General features: G+C 41.5%; 1 protein-coding gene and 1 non-coding gene across 9 annotated transcripts in view; one reads left to right on the top strand and one right to left on the bottom strand.

Annotated features, from left to right (window-relative positions):
• GREB1L (GREB1 like retinoic acid receptor coactivator) overlaps nucleotides 1-14,848 on the bottom strand; it is a 246,922-nt gene that overhangs the window by 67,901 nt on the left and 164,173 nt on the right. For 6 of the 8 annotated variants that reach the window (XM_044934471.2, XM_025273445.2, XM_025273447.2 and 3 more), the window contains 2 exons: nucleotides 4,504-4,632; nucleotides 407-523 (listed from right to left, as the gene is read on the bottom strand). In XM_044934471.2, coding sequence (XP_044790406.1) covers nucleotides 407-523; nucleotides 4,504-4,632 — 246 coding nt within the window. The remainder of the gene's footprint in view (nucleotides 1-406; nucleotides 524-4,503; nucleotides 4,633-14,848) is intronic. The other 2 variants (XM_025273449.2, XM_025273450.2) reach the window with 1 other exon arrangement.
• LOC112581481 lies at nucleotides 9,388-9,493 on the top strand. Its single transcript, XR_003106063.1, has one exon. It is a non-coding gene; the product is annotated as a U6 spliceosomal RNA (small nuclear RNA).

Below are 14,848 nucleotides of genomic sequence, written 5' to 3'. Positions count from 1 at the left end.
CAAATTATTTCATCTGATTCTATCAACAACTCCATGAAGTTGCAGGACAACTACACCATTACACCTATTTCATAGAGAGTGAACGAAAGGCTCACATTTACCCAGGGTCACATAGCAGAGATGAACTTTGAACCCTGTAATTTGGTCATCAAAGCCCATGACTTTTAAAGATACATCTTATATATTTGCTTCAGTGTTATTTCCTTGGTAGGCCCATCCTTGTAGAATGGGCAGTAGACACACAATTGTAATTGTTCATACCAATCATAAACTTTCAAAATATTGCACGACAAGCTAAGGAAAAACTGGGAATGCCCTGCCAGACAGTTCATCATTCCAAACTCTTTGGAGCACTTCTTCCATAACTGAGTTGCATTATTTCAAAACTCTAAGATGGGTATGGTACCTTGGTCTCCCGAGGCAAAGCTAGGTCTTGGTGACAACGAATAATTTCCTGGGCGGGCGGGCGTGGAGCTAGACGCACTGCTCTTTCCTCCATGGCTACTGTTTCCATTAGCAGCATCTGTGGTACAAAAGAGGAGCCACTCAGAACAGAGTCTGGGCAGGACACTGCTTTCTGTGACGCTGCAACCGTACAACAAACCACGCACTCCAGGATTCAAAGACATCCCACTGACAGGACGGCTCAGCTGCGCAAAGCCAGCTACAACCATCAGAGTAGAACCTTCAGTAACATGAACTATCACCCCAAATAATTTTCTAGGACCCTAAATGATCTTTTTTATTTATTTAGTTTTTTGGCTGTGGGGCATGTGGGGTCTTAGTTCCTTAACCAGGGATGGAACCCATGCCCCTGCAGTAGAAGTGCAGAGTCTTAACCATTGAACCGCCAGAGAAGTTCCCCCAAGAGATCTTTTAGAATCATTTTCAGCGACGTCTTTGGAGATGGTGGGTGGAAATAAAACTTAAAAAAAGACCTTTATCATGGAAATTTTCAAACATATATAGAGAGAATAGTATATGAACTAGGTACCCACCACCCAGCTTCAACATTTATCAAGGTATGCCCAATCCTGTTTTATTTATACCCCCATCTCTTCTCCCCCACCCCACATATGCACATATGGGCTCTGGATTATTCTGAAGCAAATTCATTTATCATATCACTTCATCCATAAATACTTGTGTATGTGTTTCTAAAAGGACTCTTAAAAAAACATAACTGTGATATCGCTTTATACTTAAAATTAACAATAATCAATAATTTCTTAATATTAAATATCCCATCAGTATTTGAATTTCCCCCAGTCATCTCAGAAATGGCTTTTTACATTTCTTATTCAAACTGGGGTTCTAAAAATATCCACACATTGAATTTAGTTGCTGCTGCTGCTAAGTCGCTTCAGTCATGTCCAACTCTGTGCGACCCCATAGACAGCAGCCCACCAGGCTTCCCTGTCCCTGGGATTCTTCAGGCAAGAACACTGGAGTGGGTTTCCATTTCCTTCTCCAAAGCGTGAGAGTGAAAAGTGAAAGTGAAGTTGCTCAGTCATGTCTGACTGGTAACAACCCCATGGACTGCAGCCTACCAGGCTCCTCCGCCCGTGGGATTTTCCAGGCAAGAGTACTGGAGTGGGGTGCCATTGCCTTCTCCAGAATTTAGTTGCTCTGTCCCTTAAACCTCTTTTAATCTATAAGATTTTCCTTTTTCTTTTCATTTTTTTGCTTTTCCTTCAAGACTTTTTTACATTAATTTCTATTAGAGTATAATTGCTTTACAATGTTGTGCTAGTTTCTACTGTTCAGCAAAGTGAATCGGCCATATGTATACATATATCCTCTCTGTTTTGGATTGCCTTCCCATTTAGGTTGTTCACAACACAAAACATTGAGAAGAGCTCCCTGTGCTATACAGTAGGTTCTCATTAGTTATCTATTTTATACATAGTATCAATAGTGCATGTATGTCAGTTGCAATCTCCCAATTCCTCCCACTCCCCCCCCCCTTTTTTTTCTTTCTTGCAATTAGTTTGCTGAAAACATAGCAGAATTTCTCATTTTCTGTATTTTGCTGACTGGATATCCATGGTGTAATTTGATATCTCCTCTAATTCCTAAACTAATCATCAGATATAGATGCCTGCTCAGATTCATTTCATTTTTCTTTTTTTTCTGACAAGAATACCTCCTAAGTCTTGTATAGTTCCATTAAGAGAGGCACATAATAGCAAGTTTGTTCGCTTCTTGTGATGCTCAGATTCATCAGTGGGCTTACGAGTTGTTAGCCTAATCCTCAAGTTATAAGTTGTATATTAGCCTTTCATACAGAGAAGGCAATGGCACCCCACTCCAGTACTCTTGCCTGGAAAATCCCATGGATGGAGGAGCCTGGTAGGCTGCAGTCCATGGGGTCGCTAAGAGTCGGACACGACTGAGCGACTTCACTTTCTCTTTTCACTTTCATGCATTGGAGAAGGAAATGGCACCCCACTCCAGTGTTCTTGCCTGGAGAATCCCAGGGACGGGGAAGCCTGGTGGGCTGCCGTCTATGGGGTCGCACAGAGTCGGACACGACTGAAGTGACTTAGCATAGCATAGCATAGCCTTTCATGCTATAGTTTTAGCAACCATGATGATTACCACCAAGATCCATAATTTCATTACTTTTTCCTTTAGCTGTCAAAACTTGGATTCAGTTTGTTCCAGTCTATAATCTAACCAGAAGACAGATTCTGTAAGAATTGTTGGACCAAAGTAAGAACAAAAGTGGTCTGGATAAATTATGATGCCTAACTGTTGGAAAGTTGCCAACAATAATAGGTTCTCTTTCTCATTTTTCTTCTACTTCTCTGACCATTTCTTTTTGTTAAACACTGCCATTTTCTAGGGTTCTACCTTTAGTTCACAGCTTGCCTTACTCTACATTTCTCTTTGATTGATATCATTTACTGTGGCATGCTGGTGGGTCAGCTTTATACCATTAATCCTGCTTTCTCTCTATGACAAATTAAATGACTGTTGAGTGGCTCCATTTGGATGCCTCATCGTTATTCCAAACTCAATATGTCCTAATTGAACTCATCATCTCCTGGGGAGACTGCTACCCCTGCTGTATTCCCAACGTCAAGTAACAGAACCAACCATTAGCCCAGAAAGATGGACATCAACCGAGACCCCTTCTTCCACTTCATGCTCCCATTAATCAGTCGAGTCTGCTCATTTCACATCCTGAGTAGTTCTCCAATCTATCTCCTCCTCCCCTACCTGATTTTCACCCTGGTCAAAGACCTCATCATTTCTCACCCAGACTACTGAAAGACCTGCAACTTGTATTGTCATCTCTTTTTGCTGCCCAAACGATCTAGTCAAATTAAAAGAAGACTATGTCACTCCCCTGTGCCATAAGTTATAGAGTAAAATTCATGCTTCTGAGTCTGAGCTCCTATGACCTTTCCCTTGTCTGAAAGTGAAGTTGCTCAGTCACATCCAACTCTTTGTGACCCTGTGAACTGTAGCCTGCCAGGCTGCTCCATCCATGGGATTTTCCAGGCAAGAATACTGGAGTGAGTTGCCATTTCCTTTTCCAGGGGATCTTCCCAACCCAGGGATTGAACCCGGGTCTCCCACAGTGCAGGCAGACTCTACTGTCTGGGCCACAAGGGAAACTTCCCTTGTCTGGATCGTGCTTACTTCCTGCTATTCCCTGAGTTTTATATTGTATATTTCTAACAAGTCCCACCTGCCAGAGGTTCCTGCACATGTAATGTCATACTGCTTCTCTCCTTTTCCTTTCAAGCTCTGCTCCTGCTTTCCCCTAAATATGAAATGTCTTTCCCCTACTCCGCTATACAGTGAACATCTCCTTATAGCTCAAGACTGCATTCCTCTAAGAACTCATTCTTAATTTCTCCCTAAAAGGCTGTGCTAAATGCCCCTCCTCTAGGAGGTGCTCCCCTTAGGATATTATGTATTTACTGTGACCCCATGGACTGTAGCCAACCAGGCTCCTCTGGCCATGGGATTCTCCAGGCAAGAATACTGGAGTGGGTTTCCAGGCTCTTCTTCAGGGGGTCTTCCCAACTAGGGATCAAATCCATGTCTCATTATGTCTTCTACATTACAAGTGGGTTCTTTACCACAAGCACCACCCAGGAAGCCCTGTATTTACTGCAGTATACTGAAAACATCTCACAGGTCAATCTCCTCTACAAGGTTACAAGCACATTAGAGGTCAGGGATTGAGCATTATTTATCTTAGTATCCCTAGTTCCTCATCAGAGCAGGTACCCAAGAAATGTATATTGAACAGAATCAATCTGTTTTGTCTCCCCTGTGTGCCAAATGTCCATCGACTCTTTCGGATCTAACAGAGAAAATGCAAAGCTTTGTATAATGATGTGTTACTGTAGACAGCCCCACTTTTGCCTTCAGCTGGCAAAGAAGGAGCTTTTGTTTTCTTCTACCAAATTGCTAATTAAACTTCTCACAAGTCTTTTGTAGACTATGTATTCACCAAAGAAATATAAGTGAGGAAAACATCACCTGCAGCAAAAGTCTTCCCTACAACCTGCAAAGACAAAGCCAGTGGCTTCACAACATTCTTATTCCGGGTCAGGTCCTGAGCGCCACTTAAATTGATTGCAGAATTAGCTGGACTGAGAACCGGTGAATCTTTAAAATGAAAGAGGTTGTTCAAATTAGAAACTAGTTATATATGCAGGAAGGAAGTCAATTCAACAAGAGTGAGCCTAGAGATAGTAGACTGTAGAATTACAGTTTCCCCCTTGATCTATTTTAAGAAAGTCCATTTCGCTGTACATCAGTTTTATTTTCTTTTTATGTATTTAACAAACACTAACAGGTACAATGTGCTGGGTGATAGTCTAAGCACTTTAAATCTATCAGTTCACCTAATTCCTATATGAACTCAATGAGGCTGTTACTATTACTTTAGATGGTGGTAGCCATTTAACTTGGTCAAAGTCACATGACACGGCATCGAATATATGATCATGTGCCATACTAAAACTGTCTCTACAGTTTCCTTCAAAGTCATATTTTTATGAGATATATTTATCTCTATCCAGAAAAGTTTATCATTTAAAAAGGGTTCAGGATGGGGAACACATGTATACCTGTAGCAGATTCATTTTGATATTTGGCAAAACTAATACAATTATGTAAAGTTTAAAAATAAAATAAAATTTAAAAAAAATAAGAAAAAAAAAGTATTATGCAAGCTAAGTCATTGTAATGTTGGAAACACAACTTGCCTTTGAAGAAAACTTGTGTTAATATTTAAAAATAAACTAGAATTTCTACCTATGTAATACCAGGGACATCCAAAAAAAATCCCTAATTGGATTCACAAAATAATTCAGCACAGAAAAATCAAATGCCATTTCAGAGGCAGGCTATGTGAGAGATAGAGACTCCAGCCAACTAGAGTTTTCTGAAATGAATATAACAGACCCCAAGTTCCTGACTCTATGGGCTTCCCCAGTAGCTCAGCCGGTAAAGAAAAAAAAAGTGAAAGTGTTACTCGCTGAGTCATGTATTCGCTCAGTCGTGTCCGACTCTTTGTGACCCCATGCACTGTAGCCAGCCAGGCTCCTCTGTCTATGGAATTCTCCAGGCAAGAATACTAGAATGGGTTGCCATTCCCTTCTCCAAGAGATCTTCCTGATCCAGAGATCAAACCCAAGTCTTTTGCTTGGCAGGCAGATTCTTTACCATCTGAGCCACGAGGGACCTGCAATGCAGTAGACACAGGAGACGTGGGTTTGATCCCTGGGTAGGGAAGATCTCCTGGAGGAGGAAATGTCAACCCACTCCAGTATTCTTGCCTGGAAAATCCCATGGACAGAGGAGCCTGGTGAACTATAGTCCACAGGGTCACAAAGAGCCAGACACAACTGAGCAACTAAGTGGGAGTGTGAAGTCCCTGACTACACCAGCAGAACAGTGTATCAGGTAACACAGGAATGGGTCAAAGGAACTACGAAAACTCTGAGAGTTTAAAAAACAACGTGTTCTGAAGAGCAGGATTCTGATGATGCTACATTAGAAATTATCTAAAACATTAATGCTCATACCACAATGTGATTCCCAATACATCTAACCAGTGCATAAGAACTCATAAGAACTCAAAAGACTGAAATGGTCCCCTACTGGCTCAGGAGAGTTCATATTCCTCTCTGCAGGTCTAACGTACACCATGGAGTGATTTTAATGCCTACAGGAAAAATAGAAGCCAGCAACTGCACACACAACATTATAAAGTCTCAGAAAACTGAAGACAGCTCAAGTTTTTCAGGTATTAACAGAGAACCGTACAGGACAGGAGTCCCAGGTAACTATGCCATGCCACTATACAGGTTGGTCATTATGTTTCAGGCCACAAATATATTGTTTGGTGCAAGACTCATTGTTTCCTAGTTTACACTTGGAATTTTAGCATATTTCTAACAGTCCAGGTAAGCATACAGCTGAAATCTGGTTAATAATTTTTAGTGGTGGTAATTTTTTCAAGTCAGTGAATTCAGATAAGCACAGATCATCAGGTACAAAATGAATGTACAGAAATATGCACAAGAATAAAGAAACTGACTAATAAAAGCTCTTCCTTACACCATATACAGAAATTAACCAGAAATGGATTATAGATCTAAATGTAAGATAAGAGCTAAAACTATAACACTCTTAGAAGAAAATACAGGGGTAAATCTTCATGGTCTTGGCTGAGGCAGTCATTTTTAAATGTGACACCAAAAGTGCAAGCAACAAAAGAAAAAACAGATGAATTGGACGCCATCAGGATACAATAATGTTGCGCTTCAAGAGACACCATGGAGAGACCATTGAGAGACACCACCAAGAGAACCAAGAGACAACTCAGGGGAAATATTTGCAACTCATATATGGTAAAGGACTTGTATCTAGAATGTATAAAGAACCCTTACAATTCAATAATAGAGAGACAAATAACCCAAGTGAAAAATGGGCAAGTTGTTAGGAATAGACCTTTCTCCAAAAGAAGATCCACAGGTAGCCAATTAGCACATGAAAACATACTCAAATGATTAGTCATTGGAAAAACACAAGTCAAAACCATATTACCAACATACACTAGGATGGCTAAAACAAAGTAAAACACAACACAGCAAAACAATATTAAGTATTGACAAGGACATGGAGAAACTGGAACCTTCTTCACACGTTGCTGGGAGGAATATAATATGGTGCAGCCACTTTGGAAAATAGTTCCTCAGGGACTTCCCTGGTGATCCAGTGGCTAAGCCTCCATGCTCCCAAGGGCAGGGGGCCTGGTCAGAGAGTTAGATCCCACACGCTGCAACTAAGAGTTCACACGCTGCAACTAAAGATCCTGTATGCCAAAACTAAGACCCGATGCAGACAAATAAATAAAAATATATACATTTAAAAAAAGAAAATAGTTGCTCAGATGGGTATACACAGAGCTATGACTCAGCAATTCCACTCCTAGGTATAAAATGATAGCCAAGTAAAAACATATGCCTATGCAAAAATCTGTATACAAATGTTCATAGTAGCATTATTTACAACAGCCCCAAAGTAGAAAAACCTAAATGTCCATCAACTCATAAACTGATAAATGAAATGTGGAATATCCATAAAATGGGATGTTATTCAGCAGCAAAAAGAAATGAAATACTGATATACACTATAATGTGGATGCATCTTGAAAACATGATTGCAAGTGAAAGAGGCCAGTCACAAAAGCCACATGTTGTGGGCATATAGTCAGAAAGCAGTTAGGCACTAGATAAGGTCAGAGTGAACATGAATCCTTTTATGTTATTCCCTACTCTTTACCATCTTGCCCATGCTTGTATTCTTGAACTTATCAGGTATTGGGATATTCAGTGTTTAACAGTGCTTTTGATCAACTGGGAGCAACCCCAATGTCCAAAATGCAATAGCCTTTGTGATCTTGCTCAGAGGTGAAGATGAACTGTAGGCTGTTGTGCAGAAACTGGTGTTTAGACATTGAGTAAACAGCTGATTACCTGGCCCAATTGTCACCAAGACTCAATTATCTTTACCAGTGAACTTGTAAACATGGGAGCATTTGAAAACTTGGAAAATTCCTTGATCAAGTCACAGCTCTGCTCTCTATGTGGTAGGATTTTGTAATTTTCTGTTTCTCCTTTCAGGTCATGAGCTCCTTGATGGCATTCCCAGCTTCTGGCACAAGGTCTGCCACATCATGGCTAAAGAAATAGAGTGAGGAAAAAGCTGCAACAACTTCCTTGTCCTCTTTATGCAATAGCTCAATCTGTTAGCCCAAGATCACTGGGGAAAAATTGTTTTTTTAAAGGGAGTCATTTAAGTAGCAAGTAGAAAGACTTTGGATTCTGATTTTGTCAATTACTCCTTTTTTTTTTTTGCCAAATATTAACCTTTTCTGAGATTCTGTTTTGTGATCGGCAAAATGATTCTAAAACCTGCCTCACTGTAGCAATTAACATGTTTAGCAAGTTTCCAGTGGTCATGTATGGATGTGAGAGTTGGACTATGAAGAAAGCTGAGCGCTGAAGAATTGATGCTTTTGAACTGTGGTGTTGGAGAAGACTCTTGAGAGTCCCTTGGACTGCAAGGAGATCCAACCAGTCCATTCTAAAGGAGATCAGTCCTGGGTGTTCATTGGAAGGAATGATGCTAAAGCTGAAACTCCAATACTTTGGCCACCTCGTGCGAAGAGTTGACTCATTGGAAAAGACTCTGATGCTGGGAGGGATTGGGGGCAGGAGGAGAAGGGGATGACAGAGGATGAGATGGCTGGATGGCATCACTGACTCGATGGACATGAGTTTGGGTGAACTCCGGGCATTGGTGATGGACAGGGAGCCCTGGCATGCTTCAATTCATGGGGTCGCAAAGAGTCGGACATGACTGAGCGACTGAACTGAACTGAACTGAGAACACAGCAAATATTCAACAAATAACTTGTCTTGCTCGATCTTATTAAGGGGCTTCCAGATGCTCGAGACTTAAAATCTTTACAAGCCCTCTTTTTGCCCTTGGTACCTGTATTAAACTTAGACCGTACAGACTTCCCTGGTGGTCCAGTCACTAAGATTCTGAAGTCCCAATGCAGGGGGCCCAGGTTCAATCCTTGATCAGGGAACTAGATCCCACATGTCACTGCAACTAAGACTTGGTGCAGCCAAATAAATATTTAAACATAGACTACATAATTTGCTTCTTTCCTGAGTATAGTACTCTGAACCTATTTTCACATTCACACTGGCAATTAGAGTAATATTCTTTTAATAAGACACAATATTTCCACTAATGCATGCTGAGCTGCATCATTTATTTATGTCAGTCATATTTTACTTCTGACTTAATGGGACTAGCATTTAATTAAAACACAATCCTTTGCTCATGTCAGCAGCACATATACTAAAGCTGGAATGATACTGAGAAGATTAGAATGGCCCCTCTCAAGGATGACACACAAATTTGCGAAGCATTCCACTTTGGCACTTTTTAATATCTTCAATGTCTACTTGGCTTCTTGAACATAAGAGATATGTTTAATAAGTGTTTTGACGTCCTTTTCTGCTAATTCTGACACCTCTGTCAGTTCCGGGTTGGTTTTGATTGATTAAATAGTCTCCTCAATATTAATCGTGCTTCTCTGCCTCTTTCAATGGGCTTCCCAGGTGGCTCAGAGGTAAAGAATTTCACCTGCCAATGCAGAAGGTTCTGGTTCCATCCCTAGGTTGGGAAGATCCTCTGGAGGAGAAAATGGCAGCCCACTGCAGTATTGTAAGGCTTCCCTGTCCTTCACCATTTCCCGGAGTTTGTTCAAACTCATGTCCATTGAGTCGGTGATGCCATGCAACCATCTCGTCCTCTGTCATCCCCTTCTCCTGCCTTCAATTTTTCCAAGCATCAGGGTCTTTTCCAATGAGTTGGCTCTTTGCATCAGGTAGCCAAAGTATTGGAGCTTCAGCTTCAGCATCAGTCCTTCCAATGAATATTCAGGACTGATTTCCTTTAGGATTGACTGGTTGGACCTCCTTGCAGTCCAAGGGACTCTCAAGAGTCTTCTCCAGCACCACAGTTCAAAAGCATCAATTCTTCGCTTTATGGTCCAACTCTTATATTCATACATGACTACTGGAGAAACCATAGCTTTGACTATATAGCCTTGAGTAGTTTCCAGATATGCATGCATCAGCTGACCCTACATTGAACATTTCAGGGAAGTTTTTACACAGTGCTGGGGATCTCTCTGTGCGGCTCTCTGCCTTCTGGTACTTGGCCCAATGAACTTGACCTGCTTTGGTTCCTTCCACTCAATTTAGGGGGCCTATTGGGCTCCACCACAGTTCCCCCTCTCTAGATCACGGACTGGAAACTGGCAGGTAAGCGGGGGCAATGCTAAGACTCACATTTGCTTCCTATTGCTCAGAATCAACGTTGTTTGTTGCCTGAAGGACAGTGTCCTAACAACTGTTTTTCATGTAGTTTTGTCTCCTTCTTCCTGGTTGTTTCAGGTGGTATGATAAACTTAGTCCCTTTTTATGCATTTTGGCCAAAAGTGGATATAGAATTGATCTTTATGGTTTTTTTTTGGGGGGGGGGATGCTTTTTTTAATTGGAGTATAATCGTTTTACAATGTGTAGATTCTGCAGTATGACCAAGTGAATTAGCTGTAATATACACATATCCCCTCCTTCTTGAGCCTCCCTCGGCCCTCCCCACCCCACCCCTCTAGGTCGTCATAGGCGCCAAGCGGTGCCCCCTGTGCTATACGGCAGTTCCCACTGGCTGTCTATGTCACACACAGTAGTGTATATATGTCAATGCTATTCTCTCAGTTCATCCCAGCCTCTCCTTCCCTGTGTCCACAAGGGCTCTCTACATCTGTGTCTCTATTCCTGCCCTGCAAATAGGTTCATTAGTACCATTTTCCTAGATTCCATATATATGCGTTAGTATATGATGTTTGTTTTTCTCTTTCTGACTTACTTCACTGGGCATGATAGACCCTAGGTTCATCCACATCACTACAAATTACACAATTTTGTTTCTTTTCTTCATGGATTTTTCAACCTTAGTCCTCCCCTCTTATCTTCCCATTCCTCTGGCCTTTTACTCTGTTCTTGAAATTTGAGGTAACTGGAAAAGGTCAGTTTTCATTCCAATCCCAAAGAAAGGCAATGCCAAAGAATGCTCAAACTACTGCACAATTGCACTCATCTCACACGCTAGTAAAGTAATGCTCAAAATTCTCCAAGCCAGGCTACAGCAATATGTGAACCGTGAACTTCCTGATGTTCAAGCTGGTTTTAGAAAAGGCAGAGGAACCAGAGATCAAATTGGCAACATCGGCTGGATCATAGAAAAAGCAAGAGAGTTCCAGAAAAACATCTATTTCTGCTTTATTGACTATGTCAAAGCCTTTGACTCTGTGGATCACAATAAACTGTGGAAAATTCTTCAAGAGATGGGAATACCAGACCACCTGATCTGCCTCTTGAGAAATTTGTATGCAGGTCAGGAAGCAACAGTTAGAACTGGACATGGAACAACAGACTGGTTCCAAATAGGAAAAGGAGTTCGTCAAGGCTGTATATTGTCACCCTGTTTATTTAACTTAGATGCAGAGTACCTCATGAGAAACGCTGGACTGGAAGAAACACAAGCTGGAATCAAGATTGCTGGGAGAAATATCAATAACCTCAGATATGCAGATGACACCACTCTTATGGCAGAAAGTGAAGAGGAACTCAAAAGCCTCTTGATGAAAGTGAAAGTGGAGAGTGAAAAAGTTGGCTTAAAGCTCAACATTCAGAAAACGAAGATCATGGAATCCGGTCCCATCACTTCATGGGAAATAGATGGGGAAACAGTGGAAACAGTGTCAGACTTTATTTTTCTGGGCTCCAAAATCACTGCAGATGGTGACTGCAGCCATGAAATTAAAAGACGCTTACTCCTTGGAAGGAAAGTTATGACCAACCTAGATAGCATATTCAAAAGCAGAGACATTACTTTGCCAACAAAGGTTCATCTAGTCAAGGCTATGGTTTTTCCTGTGGTCATGTATGGATGTGAGAATTGGACTGTGAAGAAGGCTGAGCGCTGAAGAATTGATGCTTTTGAACTGTGGTGTTGGAGAAGACTCTTGAGAGTCCCTTGGACTGCAAGGAGATCCAACCAGTCCCTTCCGAAGGAGATCAGCCCTGGGATTTCTTTGGAAGGAATGATGCTGAAGCTGAAACTCCAGTACTTTGGCCACCTGATGCGAAGAGTTGACTCATTGGAAAAGACTCTGATGCTGGGAGGGATTGGGGGCAGGAGGTGAAGGGGACAACAGAGGATGAGATGGCTGGATGGCATCACTGACTCAATGGACATGGGTTTGAGTGAACTCTGGGAGTTGGTGATGGACAGGGAGGCCTGGCATGCTGCAGTTCATGGGGTCGAACAAAGAGTCAGACACGACTGAGCAACTGAACTGAACTGAACTGAATTATGAAAAATGTAACATAAAGGAAAACTCAGAAATAGAAACAAACATGTTAAAATATCACTTCTTAAAATACCATATGACATCCCTTATATGTGGAATCTAAAAGGAAATGATACAAATGAACTTACCTACAAAACAGAAAGAGACTCACAAACTTAGAAAATGAACTTATGGTTACCAAAGGGAAGGGACAGTTAGGGAGTTTGTGAAGGTCATACACACACTCTTATATTTAAAATGGATAACCGACAGGACCTATTGTATAGCACATGGAACTCTATTCAATGTTATGTGCCAGCCTGGATGGGAGCAGGGTTTAGGAGAGAAGGGATAAATGTACATGTGTGGCTGAGTCCTTTTGCTGTGCATCTGAAACTATCATAACGTTGTTTGTCAATTAATTGGATATACTCCAGTAATTTTTCCATGATATAACAAAAATACCTATAGAGTTTAATATTTTTAAAACAGTAATTTAATTTATGTATTTGTGTTTGGCTGTGCTGGATGGATGTGCTGCATGGGCTTTTCTCTAGTTGCGGTGAGCAGGGGCTAGTCTCTAGTTGCTGTGGGTGGGCTTCTCACTGCAGTGGCTTCTCTTGCTGCAGAGCACAGGCTCTAGGGCACACGGGCTTCAATAGCTGCGGCACGTGGGCTCAGAAGTTGCGGCTCCAGGCTCTAGAGCACAGTCTCAAGAGTTGTAGTGCCTGGGATTAGTTGCTCCGTGGCATGTGGGATCTTCCTAGACCAGAGATCAAAACCATGTCTCCTACATTGGCAGGCGGATTTTTTAACACAGCCACCATGGAAGCCCTAATATGTTTTGTTTTTTTTTTTTTTAACCTTAATAGGATTATTTCCTATGTGGTTGGACAGTGTCCTAATTTTTTGACATCTATGTCCTGTGAATATGCTATGATTTCTTTGTTTCTATATTAAAAGGGTGCTTCTTTTCTGTTCATCTAAAGGATAACTGCAGTGAATATCTTGAGTATCCTTTTAGGTTATTTTCTTGGCTAAGGCCTCTGAAGTGAGATTACTAGAGTAGAGGATATAAATATTTTTAATGGTCTTGTTATATATTGCCAAATTGCTTTCTTAAAAGGTCATATTGAGGCTTCTCTGGTGGCTCAGTAGTAAAAAATCCGCCCACCAATGGAGGAGACACGGGTTTGATCCCTGGGTTGGGAAGATCACACTTGCCTCAGAGCTAAGCCCATGCGACACAGCTATTGAGCCTGTGCTCTAGAGCCTGGCAGCTGCAACTGCTGAAAGCCTGTGAGTCCCAGAGCCCGTGCTCTGAAATAAGAGAAGCCTGTGCACCACAGCTAGACAGTTATCCCCATTCTCCGAAATAAGAGAAAAGCCCTCTCAGCAACAAAGATGGAGCACAGCCACAAAAAAAATTATACATTAAAAAAAGAAGTCATATTTCTGTCTACCTCCATCAGCCTGAGATTGTCAGTCTTATTATATGCTTGCCAGCACTGTATATTATCACTTAAGATGGGATATTGTGGTTAATATAACTGATGAATGACTTTTCATTGTCATGACTTGCAGTTTCTTTATTTCTACAAAGTGCACCATTCCTCCTTGTACTTGCTAAAGAGTTGCATTTTCTCTTTTGTGAGCAGGAGTCTCAAAATCACTACAGCCCTGTCTCAGAGGAGTTTGGTCGTTGACTTTCTTCACTCTCCCTCCCATTCACTCTTTGGATGTTTATTGAGAAGCATTCCCTCTTCGGATATTTACTGAGCTGCTTCAGCAGGCCAGATATGATGCCAGGATCTGGGGATAGAACAGGGGAAGAAGGCAAAGATACAATCCCTGCCCATGGAATCCCTGCCCATGGAAAAGCCTATGTGTTCCCAGTATCTAGTTAGGAGTGGGCAGATCTGCCAGCCCAAGGATTCCACCACACGTGGAAAAGGGAAACTGTGTTTTGGTAAAGGGATAATTTGAATATTCACGAGGAACTAAGCTTAGAAAAACCTGCTAGGGAACTTTGCTTACTCTGACCTTAAGGAAGTTTAGTGGCTAACGGACAAATCGAAAGAGGAGAGGTACACTTAAATGATACAGCACTTTTGGTCTCTACATTTAAGATATCTACAATATCTCCTTAAAGCTTGACACTTCTGCTTGCTGCATTTAGATTCTTCAGCGACCCGGAATTGATTTTTGTGGATAGAGGACAATAGGGGTCCAGTTTCATTTTTTTTTTCCACATGGGATACCCAACTTCTGAGCATCATTTGTTGAAGGGGAAGGTTCTGCTGATCTGCAAGTCACTCTGTTAAGTAGGAAACACCCAAATGTCCTAGGAATCTGTTTGGGGACTTTCTAAC

The sequence above is a fragment of the Bubalus bubalis genome, chromosome 22 (genome assembly GCF_019923935.1).
Source record: "Bubalus bubalis isolate 160015118507 breed Murrah chromosome 22, NDDB_SH_1, whole genome shotgun sequence".
NCBI lineage: Eukaryota > Metazoa > Chordata > Mammalia > Artiodactyla > Bovidae > Bubalus > Bubalus bubalis.
The sequence above is the reverse complement of the archived record's forward strand: the minus strand, read 5'-3'. Positions and strand labels throughout refer to the sequence as shown.